Source organism: Canis aureus, chromosome 22 (genome assembly GCF_053574225.1).
Source record: "Canis aureus isolate CA01 chromosome 22, VMU_Caureus_v.1.0, whole genome shotgun sequence".
Classification (NCBI taxonomy): domain Eukaryota; kingdom Metazoa; phylum Chordata; class Mammalia; order Carnivora; family Canidae; genus Canis; species Canis aureus.
In genome coordinates, this window is record NC_135632.1 from 14,201,684 (window position 1) to 14,217,172 (window position 15,489).

Consider the following 15,489-nt stretch of genomic DNA (forward strand, 5'->3'; position numbering starts at 1 on the left):
CAGAGAGAGAATCTGAGCAAGGAGCCCACACAGGGCTCAATCCCGTGACCCTGAGATCATGACCTGAGCTGAAATCAAGAGTCTGACACTTAACCGACTGAGCCACCCAGGTGTCCCTAACGTTACTATGTTTTAAAGAGTAAGTATAACTCAACTTCAGTATCAAGATGAACAATATTTAATGAAAAAAAAAAAAAAAACAACAGGAACTTTCAAGGCCTGTTCTTTAAAAGCATGATATTAGTGTTTACATAAGATGGAAGAATCAAAAGTAGTTACAGTGGATATCCCAGGGGTAAGTATTAACTGAAAAAGCACACTAACCAAACATTCATGTAAAAGGTAAAATTTAAAAACAGTAAATCTATTTTAGTCTGAGAAAGATTATGGGGCTTATTTATTTGTAAAAATAATATTCATGCTTTTGAAAACATTTACTTATTTTAAACTACTTAGCAGTTTTACTCAAGAGATAGGAAAATTAGGAAATGAAAAGAAGAAGGTAATTAAAATATTGATACTGAAGTTTACATAGAGTTAAACTGGCACACACAGAGAAAAATATATACATCTTTCCTAATAACCAGAAAAATGGAAATGCACGCAAACTACTAAGATAGGATAACAGCACCAAATGCTACTGAATGTGGTGAAAAGTCACTTGCTTTTATACTGCTTGTGAGATCAAAAATTAATACATCCTTTTGTAGAGAAACAAATATTAAGGCAGAGGGGGAAACTGAGTGAGAAAAATTAGAGAGGAAGACAGACCAGGAGACTCCTAACTCTGAGAAACAAACAAAGGATTGCAGAAAGGGAGGTGAGGATGGGGTGGGGTAACTGGGTGACAGGCATTAAGGAGGGCACATGAGATGAGCACTGGATGTTATATGTTGGCAAACTGAATTTAAATAAAAATAAAAAATAAAAAAAATACTGAGGCAATATAAAGATCATATCTTCTGATATGTTACTAGAGATTTATCCTTAGGAAATACTTTAAAAGAGGCAAAGCCCTCTACACAGAGCACTGCATAGAACAGCAAAAATATGCCAAATGCCTGATAGGGCAAAAGCTGGTATCATTATGGTTCACATCAAGTGTTAAATTATAGAACTTGCTAATGAAGCAATAATAAGGACAATCTCTAGTCATTCTCCTTCCAATCTTTATCCAGAAAAAGCCATAGTTACTGGTCTAAAAGTTCTTTTAAAAAAAAAAGATTTTATCTATTTATTTATGAGAGAGAGAGAAAGAGAGAGAGAGCAAGCTCAAGTGGAAAGGAGGAGCAGAGGGAGAGAGAATCCCAGGCTGGTTCCATGCTGAGCACCAGCCCGGTGTAAAAGGCTCAATCTCATGAGCCTGAGATCATGACCTGAGCTGAAGTCAAGAGTTGGATGCTTAATCGACTGAGCCACCCAGGCGCCCCTCCCCCCAACCCCATCTAAAAGTTTTATCTGATCAAGTATTCACACTCAAAACCTCCTTTGCATGTGTGATAATATTCAAATTTCTGGCACAGAGGCCTTCAAGAGTCCAGTGCAGTCTATTTTTTTCACCCTCATCTCTCCAACTGCCACTGTCCAAGTACAAAAGACATCCTGTCTTGTCTAAGCATACCATGCTTTTATAACTTGATGCTTTCGTACAGGTAACCCTATGTTCTTTGCCAGCCAGGCTTCTCAACCCTTCAAGGCCCAGATCAAATGTCACTTTCAGAAGCTTTCCAGACTCTCTCCAGGCACTGCCTTAGTTATGCTTCAAAGTACGTTGTCTATAATTTCTAAAATACTATTTTTCACTTTACACCAATATTTGTTTGTCTCTTGTAGCAGTCTTTAAAAGCATGTGGAATGTCAGTAAGCTCCAGAGCCCAGCATTATAGTTAAAATGTTGAACACATAACTACATTTTTTAGCAGATTTTATTTATTTACTTAAGTGAGAGAGAAAGAGCATGAGCATGGGGAGGGGCAGAGGCAGAGGGAGAAGCAGGAAGCCCAACTTGGGGCTCAATTCCAGGACTCCAGGATCATGACCTGAGCTGAAGGCAGACGCTTAACTGATTGAAGCCACCTAGAACTACTTTTTATATGGTTTTTATACAACTCTTTACCATTTTCCAAGAAGTATCATGTATTCTTATTTACCTTGCAGGATGGGAAAGGCTAGTATTATCTCTATTTTTCCAAGTGACAAAGTGAAGCTCAGGGAGATTTAGTGAATGGTTCAGGGTAACAGAACTAATAGATAGCAGACGTAGAATTCTATTAAGTTCTCACAAGAGCTTTTCTGAAACATTACTTTGTGGGCAGCCTGGGTGGCTCAGCGGTTTAGCGCCACCTTTGGCCGGGGGTGTGATACTGGAGACCCCGGATGGAGTCCCACATAGGGCTCCCTGCATGGGGCCTGCTTCTCCCTCTGCCTGTGTCTGTGCCTCTCTCTCTCTGTGTCTCTCATGAATAAATAAGTAAAATCTTTTTAAAAAAACAACAACAACATTACTTTGTGGTTTTTATCTTAGCTCTTCCATCAAAAATTTGGGGCTGTGCACAATTAAGACAGATTTCATTCTTATGTGACTGTATGGCTTATTGAATTAATACGTGAATAAATATCAAAGAAAAAAATGTTAATTAGGATTTTTCACCATGTCTTTTTTTTTTCTAACACTGTGAACTGGGCCTTAGTTTCCTGACCTATAAAAGGGATGGATATATGCTACATCAGATTCACTCCCCACATGCTATTAAAAACTTGCCAGACTTTACCCTAATCTATTTAATCAGTATCCCTGAGTACAGGACTGAGAAATGAAGGTTTCATGTGCTCCCCTGTTGATTCTGAGCCTCACCAATTTGGGAACTCCCAGACTACATGACCTTTAAGCTTTCCTCTAACTATAACATTCATGCTTCTTAAAGAAAATGTCCAACCCTGGTATACCCTAAAATGTTAGACACCTGAAATCACTCTTTACTCAATGCAAAGAACAACAATATGCCATTTATGCTATACAGACCAGTAAATCAAATCTAATAACTACCCAGTAAAGCCAAATAATTCCCTAGGAATAAAGTATGCATTTATTTGTCAGACACTACATTTACTTTCCAAGTTTCCTTGTGTTATTTTTCAGCTCTGCCACAGTTAACTCCACTAACTATAAAGGGAATGGAGAAATGGATCTAATCATTTTTGTAAAACTTATCACATGTCAGGGACTCTGCCATGAGATACACCTTATATATACTGATCCATTTAATCCTCATAACAATGACACAGAACCTGAGACTCACAGAGATGAAATAACAATAAGTTATGGAGCAAGGTTTTGAACCCAGTTGGTTGGTTCCATCTTGTCCTTTCTGTCTAATGACTGAACTACAAGTGCTAAGACTGTTTACTTCATTTGAAACATATGAATAAAGCAGGAAGAAATTTTGAGATCCGTATATTATTGAAGCCTACCCAAAGAAGTGTTGTATAATAACAGTCAATGAGGGAATCATATTAATCTGTAGCATTCAAAACAGAGGGGCAACTTAGCAGAGTGGTGAAGATCATTAGCTTTGGAGCCAAATCATCTGGGCTGGAATCCCAGTTCAGCTACTTACCAGCTGTGTGACCTTGTGCAAGTTACTTAATGTCTCTATGCCTCAGTGTCTTCCTCTGTAAAATGGAAATAAAAGAGTCTGCCTCTTAGAATGGTTGTGAGGATTCAATAAGGTAATAAATGTAAATAAAGATCTTAAATAGTACCCACAGTAAGGGCCAGATGTTAACTGTTATTATTACAACTGCCACTTTTATTTTTAGTTTCTATCTTCATGTCTTGTTTTTGTTGTTGTTAAAATGTAGAACATTACTGATTTATGTTCAACCATGACTCGTATCTGTTGAAGTGCATTAGTTGGCATCCTTCATAAAAGCAGAAAAGCTAACTTCAAAAAGCAGGTTGGTTTGTGGATTCAGACAGACCAGGTTCAACAGACAGTCCAAGGTTCAACTCTTGACTCTACCTGGGTCCAATTCTGTGAACTACTGAACCTCTCTAAGCCTTATATCCCCCATTTGTAAAATGGAAATAACAAATGGCAAGGGTTGTGATGAGGATTAAATATGTGGAAAACTGCACTGTGCCTGGCCCACATGAAATGTCCAACAATAGTGGTTGCTGTTATTTTGAATAAGCAGCTCCGGGGACAGCTAGGATATTGTTCTATTTCTCCATTAGCTTTTTTCTTTTCATGCACCAAGTAGCACTTGTCTCTACTCAAGTCCATTCTAACCAGTTTTGCAATTCAATTTAACAAACAGTAAAGTAACTATTATGGCAAGGCAGTGAGTAAAGTGCAGATGAAAAAATAAAGATATATTATTCCCCATCCTCAAGGACTTTTTAATTTAGTAGAAATAATATCATCTAGAATTTAAGACAAGCTAAATTTTAATTGTCTCACAATTAAGACAAGCTCTAGGAAGTGCTCATTAGAGGTTCAAAGTACCAAGTTCATTGGATGGAATTATCCATTAGCAGGGGAGTAGAAGTGTAGGAATGGATTTTCCAGTGGCAAGAGCCCTAAAGCTTGCAGATGTTCCCTCTTCCTGGGACACCCTAACCCACCTCCTTTCTACTCATATTTCAAGACTTATTAATTCTAGTGTCTCTTGGAAATGCCTTAAACCAAGCAAGAGCCTTTTCTCTGAGCAGTTTATGACAATACCACTGTAAATGTCATGCTTGTTTGTCCCCCTCAATGCACCGTGAGCTCCTTAAGAAAATATTGGAGCTTACTCATTTTAGTATTCTCAGTGTCTAATACCTGCCAGGCACTCAATAAATGTTGAATAAATAAATTTCAATAAGTAGAAAAATGGCTGGGACATTCCTAACAGGGTAATAACATAAACAACATAGAAGTGAGAGAGCATGGGCATGTGTGAGATTAGTGACTGGTCTTGACCCAGATGGAGAAGTATATCAGTAAGAGACAGAGATGAATATAGTGAGAGATGGCTACAAAGTAAATAGGGCCAGACACAGACGTCATCTTCCAAAGTCTACCCATGACGTAAGCCACAAATTTAATGAACGTAATCAGAAAAATGTCAAGTACTAAAATAGAGGATTCATTCATTGCTGAATATAGAACTATTTTATATATTACACTATATGATATTCCTGTGACCTAATCTGCCTAGGACAGTCTCAGTTTCCACTGGTTTTCCCAAGTTAGTATTCTCCAAAGTGCCTCCATTTGGATGATAAAATATGGTCATTCTAACCAAGGGAGAGATCTGTACCACTACTACAGGCTATATATGTCCAGCTAAAATAAAAGTCTGTCAACTTCTAAATCTGCAAAAATCTGGAAGGAAAATAAATGTTAGTAAATGGAGATAAATTTAAAAACCAACTGCATGGGATCTCTGGGTGGCGCAGCAGTTTAGCGCCTGCCTTTGGCCCAGGGTACGATCCTGGAGACCCGGGATCAAATCCCACGTCGGGCTCCCGGGGCATGGAGCCTGCTTCTCCCTCTGCCTGTGTCTCTGCCTCTCTCTCTCTCTCTCTGCCTGTGTCTCTGCCCCTCTCTCTCTCTCTCTGTGACTATCACAAATAAATAAATTAATTAAAAAAAAAAAAACAACAACTGCAGTGATCACATAAAAACATTATCTGACATACCAAGTATATATATAAGGGGAAAAAAAAGTTACACTTTTGCTAAAGTAATTAATTTACTGTCAATTTTATTTTTGCATTTATTTTACATTCATAACTGGATCATTCCCTTTTAATTGAGTTCCTTACTTATGATTAACAAAATGGAAAAATGTATTACAAATCATCTAATAATTTTTTTCTGGGATATTTTGGCTGAATTATGCAATACAAATCTGTCACGTTTGTAAGACTACACTGAAAAACAAATATCTTTATTTGAAAACTTCTTTAAGTAAAAGCCTGAAACTATGATTCTACAGATTCCTAGTCAATATCTATTTTTTGCCTTCTTCCTAACTAACCAGGCCCTGATTTCTTGAAGGGCAATATGCTCAATTAAAAGTACTCCTCTCATTAAAAGTGGCTCAATGGTTGAGTGAGTGTCTGCCTTCAACTCAGGGCGTGATCCCAGAATTCTGGGATCAAGTCCTGCATCAGGCTCCCTGCTTCTCCCTCTGCTTTTGTCTCTGCCTCTCTCATAAATAAATAGACAAAATCTTTAAAAAAAAAAAAAAAAAAAGTACTCATCTCCTCAGACTTCCTTGTAGCTACAAATAACCATGTGACCAAATTCTGGCCAGTGAGTTATAAGTGGAAGCATTTGATAGGGTTCTAGGGAAAATTATTGCTCTTTTGATAAAAAGAGAAAGATAGCTGGCCCATGCTTCCTGCCTTTTCCCCCTCTACTTTCCCCCTTCCTCCTGCAGAATACAGATTTGATATAATGACCTGGAGCAGAGAGCGCGTGACCACACAAATCAGTAACACTCTAAAGATTGCCTGGGAATATTTGCTTTATAATACCATACTAATAATATTTGTATTTCCAAATCCTTCAGTTCTGAGACTAGTCTATACCAGACAATGGTTGCCAAGGGAGAGGGTAAGGGAAGTACTAAATGCAAAAAGGTACCAAGAAACTTTTTGAGGTGATACACATGTTCTCTATCTTGATTATGGTGGTGATTAAACAAATTCATACATATGCAAAACTCATCAAATTACATGGTTAAGATGGGTGTATTTTACTGTATGCAAAGTATACCTTAATAAAGACAATTTAAAAAATCATTCACTAAACTAAATCATAATATTTAAGCATATGACTAACCTGCAGACTTTTAAAAAATAGGAACACAATAAATATTTGTTGGCTTCACCTAATTATCTGTTAGCTCTCTGGCTATTAGGATAATATAACTTATCTTGCTGGAGGAGAAAAATACACACAACAGCTGAAATGACAAATATCCACTTATGCAGTATTTGTATACATATCTATACAGTTATTTCAGGAAGAGACTAAGTCAGAAGACCTGACTCAACAGTTCTAAGAAATATAAAGAGATAACTCACTAAGAAATAATGGCATACTTTTTCCTTTTTAACTCTTTGTAGAAATCTAAAAAAAAAAAAAAAATTTCCAGTAAAGAAACTTAGTGATTTTATCGGTTTTTAGCTAAAAAGAAAAAAAAAATCAACATGCATGTAAAAATACTGTTGATTCTTGATAAAGACATTCATAGAGGATATTAGTGGCAGAATTAAATCAAAATACAGTCTAAAACCAGTGTCTCATGTACTATTGCTTTGGAGAAAAACAGAGACTTAAGCATATCTAATGAAAATTGAGTATGACATTAAATGAGTTTATATAATGATCGTTTAAACAAGATTAAGCAAGTTTTTTCTTTTACTTCTTTCTCATAAGCTTTAATGTGATAATGTGCACTGTGAATTCCCAAAGGAGTTATTTGGAATGCAGTGTGTCTGACTTATTTCAGTCAGAGCACCTCACCGGACTTGGTTAAGAGAATCACACTTCAGGAAACACTGCTGCAGGATAGTCAATGCCAAGCCAACCAGGTTTTTCCTACTTTTTATTTTCATAGCTCTACTTGGAGAAGGTAATTAATGCCTCTTATTTAAAACATCTCCTTTAGGGATGGCTGGGTGGTTCAGTGGTTGAGCATCTGCCTTTGACTCAGGGCATGATCCCAGGGTCCTGAGATTGAGTCCCACATCATACCACATCTCCCTCTACCTACGTCTCTGCCTCTCTGTCTCTTATGAATAAATAAATAAAACCTAAAAAAAAAAAAAACCTCTTTAAAAATGTTGTTAAAATCTACATTCATAGTAAATTTCAACTTACTGAGAAAAAATCAATATTACTCAGACTTTCAGACTTATAACTTACAATACAGTATATGTAGAGCTAGTTACATAGCAGAATTGATTCCCACCTTCTAAAAAGAATCACTGCAAAAAAAAAATAAAAATAAAAATAAAAATAAAATAAAATAAAAAATAAAAAGAATCACTGCCACAATCTGTCGGGTAAATTCAATCAATTGTGAGTCCTTTCTTTAGTGTAAAGAGACTTAGAATTTAGTCCTGGATTCTCATGATAATAATAATCATACTACTCTGAACAAATCACATACTGTCTCAAAAGTTCAATTTCTTGAGCTATAAATTACTATAAAGTATAAAACCAAACTACATGAACTCTATGAAATTTGTTAGTTCTGAATATGCTATTTCCCAACTTATTACATTTAATATTTACTAAACAAAATGAAAGAATATTTTTAAAATATAGCTTACATATTTTCAAAGTCATCAAGTATGAATTCTTTTTGCCACAACATCTCCCTCATATTTATCACTTAAAATTGTAAATGTGAGATTCATTTCGATAAAAAGCAGATTTTCATGTCCCTCAATTGTCTGAGGTATAACTATATTTTAAACAAATCTATGTCTATGGACTGCAGGGAGAGTTTGAATGAAGTTTGAATATCTGAAAGCAAGAGATTATTATTCAGCCAGAAGCAAAGCAGAGGAACATGCAGTGTCCTCTCAATTGTTAATTATTTTCAAAAGCAAAGTTTAACTTTAACATCAAGAGAGAACAGTGCTCCAGTGGACCAACAGAAAAACATAATCATAATGACATCTAACAAATATTGTTTTAGAAATATTATTACCTGTAGTGGACCCAATATAGAGCTTGTTGTATACATAAAAAAGAGACGAAGATAACTTAGAACATTTGCAAATGCAAAAAGCCCTTCTGCCACCAGAGTAGGATGGAATGCGTCCCAGTCCTTCCGATCAGCAAAATCATGAAACTAAAGTTAGGAAGAAAAAGCCAAAGGTAAATAGCTCCCTCAACTTAGGAAAATAAAAATAAATATTCTGAGTATTGAAAGAAAATGAATTATTTATCTCTTTTAGGGGCTCTCTCCTTTTACATTTTATTATCAAGTCTTCTTCTTTTAATACAAATAACATTGTTTTAACTAAATGAAAGATCTCTACATATATGAGGCAATATCACTTGCTCTCAGTTACTTAGTTACATATTAAATTAACCTGGACCTTTAACTCAGGTTTCCAGAATGAACCCTAGAAATTCTCCCTTCTAAATACTAAGAAAGAGAGTGCATTATTATACTCAGACATAGAATGGCCACATGTTTCAATTGCCTGGATAGTCCCAAATAATATCCCTCTTTTCCTGGTATAATTAATGCCCCCTTTCACTCTCAAAGTGTCCTGGTTTGGATAAAAAATTATATGAGCACTCCACTTCTAGAACTAAAGAGATCAGTGTAAGATACCAATGACCCCCAACCATTTATCTATGTATGACCAATTTTTATTTTCGTAGTAATTTCACAACTCTGGCCACTGAAAATACCTAACAAACACGTTCCATGCTACTGATTATTTAAAGGAGGAGTTTTTTTTTTTTAATAAAGTAAAATGATGTAAGATAACCAGTTTTCTTTCTCTATGTCTATAAATTAGTTAAAAAAAAAACAGAAAATATATCTTTCAGTTCCTTGCCTGTAATGCCTTAGAAGAATTCTAAACTCAGGGCTTAAACAAAGATAGTTAACATAAAATCTATTACCTTTTCTGGACTTGGAAGAGGCTTATATCTTCATAAAATTATAAGATGTGTATAAAACTAAATTTATGTCAAATTCTAAATTTAAAAATAGAGGCATCAAAAAGGATCACATTTATATCACTTTTTAAGCTACGGAAGATAATTATCATGATTTGGAATGTGCAAACACTATAGAATGAATCCTTAAAGATAAACTTTTTTTCTAGCAGGTATAAAGATAACTTAACACTAATCAATTTAAGTAAGTCTGTGTTCTCATTTTAAGTATATATACACATTAATGAGGTAAATGAACCTAGCTCAGATATAAGGAATCGGCATTTGGTAGAAAAAAAATGCCTAGACAGACCTGGATTTAAATCCAGTCTTGGTTTCTTACTGTGTGGTCTTGGATAAGTTACTTAATATCTCTGAGCTTCGTTTTCCTTATTTGCAAAATGGGGATAAGGACATCTGTCTCATAGAGTCCCTGTGAGGATAAAATGAGATAAAGTATAGCACGTATCAACCATGGTGTCTGGCATATAATAGGTAACCAACATTTAAAGGTAATTAACATCCTTTAAACTATCAGAAGGGAGGAAACAATGCACACTATTCCCTTATACTGGGATGGGTTTAAAATGAAAACACATCAGATAGAGATTTGGGCCAACGTAACTCTGAGTTATACAGCTACATATCTCAGGTTTTTTGTAAACAAACTTCATTTGTGTCTCCAATTAACATAGCTAATAGTCACCTTGTTGTGAGCAACCACTTTGAGGGCAAAAGTTGCCAAATAAAGTGAATTCATGACAAAACTGAGTTGATTACGGGATTCTTCCAAAAAGTCTTCTAATCCTTCATACCAGAGTCTTTTAATATCTGACCAAATCATACCTAAAAAAAAGGAAGGAAAATGAATCAAACAATGCTCTTAATTCAATAAAAAACTAAAAAATACTTTAAAACTCAAGATATTAAATAAATAACACTTCCATCAGCTACAGCTTCTTTCAGAAGAAAAAATATTTTAGTATTTTAAGTAAAAAGTTTTCATAATTTGAAAGAAAATAACTGCAAGTTTTACATGACAATCTCTCAGGGAGGAATTTTAATAAATGTGAAACAAGCATAAGGAAACAAATAAATTGTTGTTAAACACACATACACACACACACACACTCACACACACACACACACACACACACAGGCTCAGTTCCTTATTTTCTTTTCTCTATTATGCTCACTACTTCAGTGACCTCATCCAGTCTAGTCTCTAACAGCTTTAAATACCATCTTTGGGCAGATTTTTAAATTTATCTCTAAACTCAATCTGTATTTATAGAATAATTAATATCTCTAACTCTCTCTCCTAAACTCAACTTGTATATGTACTTGACTGCTCTGCATGCCCAATGGGATGTCCGAACATATCCAAACTGAATTCTTAATCTCTGCCCCCAAATTCACTGTACTTGGAAGTCTTCCCATCTCATTTGATAGAAACTTCTTCATTCTAGTGACACAATCCAAATTTCCTTGAATCATCCTTGACTCATATTTCTTTTAAACCACACATTCAGGGATGCCTGAGTGGCTGAGCGTCTGCCTTTGACTCAGGGCCTGATCAGGAGTCCGGGACTGAGTCTCACATTGGGCTCCTGCGGAGAGCTTGCTTCTCCCTCTGCCTGTGTCTCTGCCTCTTTCTCCGTCTCTCATGAATAAATAAATAAAATTTTAGAAAATAAATAAAAATAAACCACACATTCAATGCAATAGCAAATCCTGTTGGCTCTACTTTCAAAATAGAATTCTGTTCAACTTCAAACCATCATTCTGTCTAGCCTGGATTATTGAAATAGCCTACCTGGTTTCCCTGCTTTTCTCCTGGTCTCCTTAAAATCTACTCTCTATATAGCAACCAGAGTAATCCTCATAAAAAATCCAGGTCTTACTTCCCTTCTCAAAACTCTGAGGTAACTCCCAGAGGAGAAAGGATTAACTACAGGTCCGAACTCTTTCTCCACAAGAACACAACCTCATGTTACTGCCTATTAAAGGGGTTTCCTTGGAAACATACTACGTTAAGAAAAATACAGAATGTCAGCTCTGTTCAACATTGTTATAAAAACAGCACTGGTTGGGGAACTGAATCTGGACTGGGAAGACTGAGCAGACCTATAGACCTTGAAGGCATACACAGCCAGGAATATAAAAAGACACATGTTAAGATTGATGAATCACTAAACTCTACCTCTGAAACGAATAATATACTATATGTTAATTAATTGAATTTAAATAAATTTTTAAAAATAATTCATAACTGAAGTATATAATATATATCATATATATAAAACTGAATATATATCTGATTTCTCCATTCTACTTGATTGCTTATTCGTTCATTCCTGTAACAGTATTTTTTTATTACATTAGTGTTATGACTAATATGAGTGCTCCAATTTTGCTATTAAAAAATCATTATATGATTTCCTGGAGTACTTTGAATATTGTAGCTTTTAATATCTCAAAAGTTTACAGGATGGTGCATCTTTACAATGTTAAGTCAACTCCTCAGTGAATAGGGTTATGTTTCTTTATTGACTTTAACTCTACTTGTGATGATTAAAAAACTTTTATCTATAAAGATCTTTTTTTGAGTCTTAATAGATTTCTTTTTTTAAAGATTTTATTTATTTATTCATGAGAGACACAGAGAGAGAGGCAGAAGCATAGGCAGAGGGAGAAGCAGGCTCCCTACGGGGAGCCAGATGTGGGACTCGATCCCAGGATCACGACCTGAGCCAAGGGCAGGTGCTCAACCACTGAGCCACACAGGCATCCCTTCATAGATTAAAAAAAAAAAAAAAAAAACATGTTGAGAAACACAGGCCTCGAGTTCTCTGTGTGATGTCTCTTTTAAACTCAAGAGTGTGCTTGCAGTGGGAGCTACACGCTTGGGCTCTATGAGATACAGCTGCTGCTAGATTTGAGACTTCGCTAGCTGGCGTATAGCCCATGCCCATCCATATGTCCTCATCCCATCCCATACAATTGAACGTGCCTACAATAGGGTGAGGAAACAGCCCAACTTTTTAAGAACTGCCAATAAAGATATATTTGAAGCTGTAATGCTGACATGTTGTACTCTCCTGTCTTGTACCCTTTTACAAAGCTAGTAAGTAAACCAGTGCCAGGTTACCACCTATTGTGTACTGCAAGTATGAACGTCAATGAGAACCCACGATCACCGCTGCTGATTGTGCAGAGTGGGCACCAAATCTTCCCTTCTATCTCATTTCACTCAGAGTCAAAAGTAATTTCTTTACCATGACCTGTAAGGCCCTATACCACTTCTCCCCTCTGACATTCTCTATCAATCTTTCCTTCCACTACTTGTCACACAGGCCTCCTTGCTTCCTTGCTGTCCTCTGAAACACAAGACTCCTGTATTAGGGCCTTTATATCAGCTCTTCCCTTTGATTAGAGGCTCCTCACCCAGACTGGACTAATTCCTTTACCATCTACTTTGATCATCCTATTTAAAATTGCAAATCCCATGTCCTCTACTCCCAACTCCCTAACTCTGCTTCTTCCTTTCTTTTCCCTTAGTACTTAACACTTTCAAACATTGTGTAGAGTGGGCTTATTATGTCTATTATTAACTGACTGTATTCACCCCACTTAAGAGTAAACTCTTCAAGAGTAAGAATTCTGGTTTTCATTAACATTGGGTAAACTCTTCAAGAGTAAGAATTCTTGTTTTTATGAACCAATGTCCTAAATGTTCTGGATTGTGCATAATACACAGTTGGGTGCTAAAAAAATTTGCTAAATGAATAAATATACACAAATGAAACCCAAACGAACAAACAAAAAAATCCCTTCCCCTTTTTTGGCCAGAAATTCCTCCATAGCTAATATATTGTTAGGGGTACCAGAGAACATACTATAATCCAGGATAGTTTTTTTGATAAATTCTTTCATAAGATCTTTTTAAGGAGAATATACAGTAATAAAAGAATAGAGTGCTGCAACATGACATCTGGGTGGAGATCAAGTTAAGTGAGTCAGAAACATCCTCTGGCTTACCAGTAGGGAGAATAATTCCCCTAGGAAGCACATGAAACATTCTTGAAAAACTGTTTATAACATCTTAATTATACAATACCCATATTTTATGCAGAAAATCATTTTTAAATATTTGCATATCTGGCAGGGAAATTACTTTAAAAAGTTCTACTTAAATGAGCTTCTATCTTAAATGAATACATAAAAACTATCTGAAAAAAAAATATCTGAAAATGTTAAACCAAATTGTCTACTATTTTAGTACCACTGAAATATTAAACCAAGAAAGATGCTTACAGAAATAAGCGTTTTACTTTCTGTAAAATCCAGTATTATATCTAAAAGGAAGTCTTGACAACAATTACAAAATGAATTGGAAAAGATTTTTGATTTAAAAAAAAAAAACAGACAGGTGAAAGAATAGTGAGTACTGCTGCCAGGTGGTTTCCTATCTTCTGTGAAACTCCCCACAATAAAACGAAGCTAATACACTTCACATAATTGATTTTTCGGAGTTGAATTAAGAGGACAAAATAATTTTAACCTATTATAATCAATGCATTCACTAGTCAATGTACTATATTTCAGGTTTTTTTTTTTTTTTTAAGAATTAGTAATCAACACTATAAGCTACAATCCCATCATTTTGGGATTCCTCAAAACCTGGTCCTACATCCTCTATTCTCATTTTATACTTTCTCAAATGTCTCATCTGTGCTTATAATTTCATATACAACCTATATGCAGATTATTCACACATTGCTAACTCAAGCTTAGACTTCCTCTTGAGCTCCAGACTATGATGTCTAATTGTCTCGAGATCTTGAAGTCTTTAATTTTAATGTATCCAAAACTACACTAAGGATCTAACCTCCCATAAATCCCCAAACTAAGCTCTCTTCCAAAATTCCTACACTGCTAATAAACTCACTCTTCCTCACCTCCTAATATTGTGTGCTTCCATGTCCTATTGACTTTACTTTGTAAATACCTCTCCAATCTGTTCCCTTCTCTCTTTTTCTATCATAAACATCCTAAATCCAAGGTACCATCAGCTTTCATCTGCAACAGCCTCCTTTTTGGTCTCCCACCATCCACTCTTGCCATAGCCCTATCCTCCCAACCATTCTCTACTGTAGCCAGAATGATCTTTTCAAAAGACAAATCTGAAAAACAAAAACAAAAAACAAAAGGGAAATCTGATCATATCACTCAACTACTTAAAAATTTCAATGGTTTTCCATTGTTCTTAGCATAAAATCAAAACAAGTAACATGGCTCGTAAGGCTGTCCACGGTCTGAAGCACCATCCATTTCTACAGCTTCATCTTGAATTTTGCTTCTCTTGTTTTCCTAATACTTTATACCTTATCCAGAAAACAATATAAATAAGTTTCACACTAGAAAGCTGTACAATGATGCAACTTGGAATTACATATGATAAAGCATAAATTATTTCCTAAATTAAAATATTAAATTTTAGATAAACTAGCAGAAATAACAAGAGAGGAAAATATTAGTAAGAAAGTATTTAATTCCCTTTAGCTTAGAATTCAGATGTGTGTTATTTTTACTTTATATACCTAATTTTAAATGTTAATGCATAATGGATTGAATATTAATAAAAGTAAAACTTTGATTTAAATCAAGTTACTTGAAACTAACTAAATTCCAAATAAAAATTAAAATTTCGAAACATGTACTGTAAATTACTCTAATAGCTAAAGGAGAACTAAAAGTGAAACTGATACATTAATTTTTCTCAAATTATACAATAATT

The 15,489-nt window shown here is 35.2% G+C and overlaps 1 protein-coding gene across 9 annotated transcripts in view; it reads right to left on the reverse strand.

Annotated features, from left to right (window-relative positions):
* Positions 1-15,489, reverse strand: part of TRPC1 (transient receptor potential cation channel subfamily C member 1) — a 107,508-nt gene that overhangs the window by 47,866 nt on the left and 44,153 nt on the right. For 8 of the 9 annotated variants that reach the window (XR_013361070.1, XM_077864861.1, XM_077864863.1 and 5 more), the window contains 2 exons: positions 10,396-10,535; positions 8,722-8,865 (listed from right to left, as the gene is read on the reverse strand). Coding sequence is in view for 8 of the 9 variants with exons in the window: in XM_077864861.1 (XP_077720987.1) it covers positions 8,722-8,865; positions 10,396-10,535 (284 nt within the window). In the remaining variant the exon portion in view is untranslated. Of the gene's footprint in view, positions 1-8,721; positions 8,866-10,002; positions 10,123-10,395; positions 10,536-15,489 lie in introns of those variants that run through there. The other variant, XM_077864868.1, reaches the window with a different exon arrangement.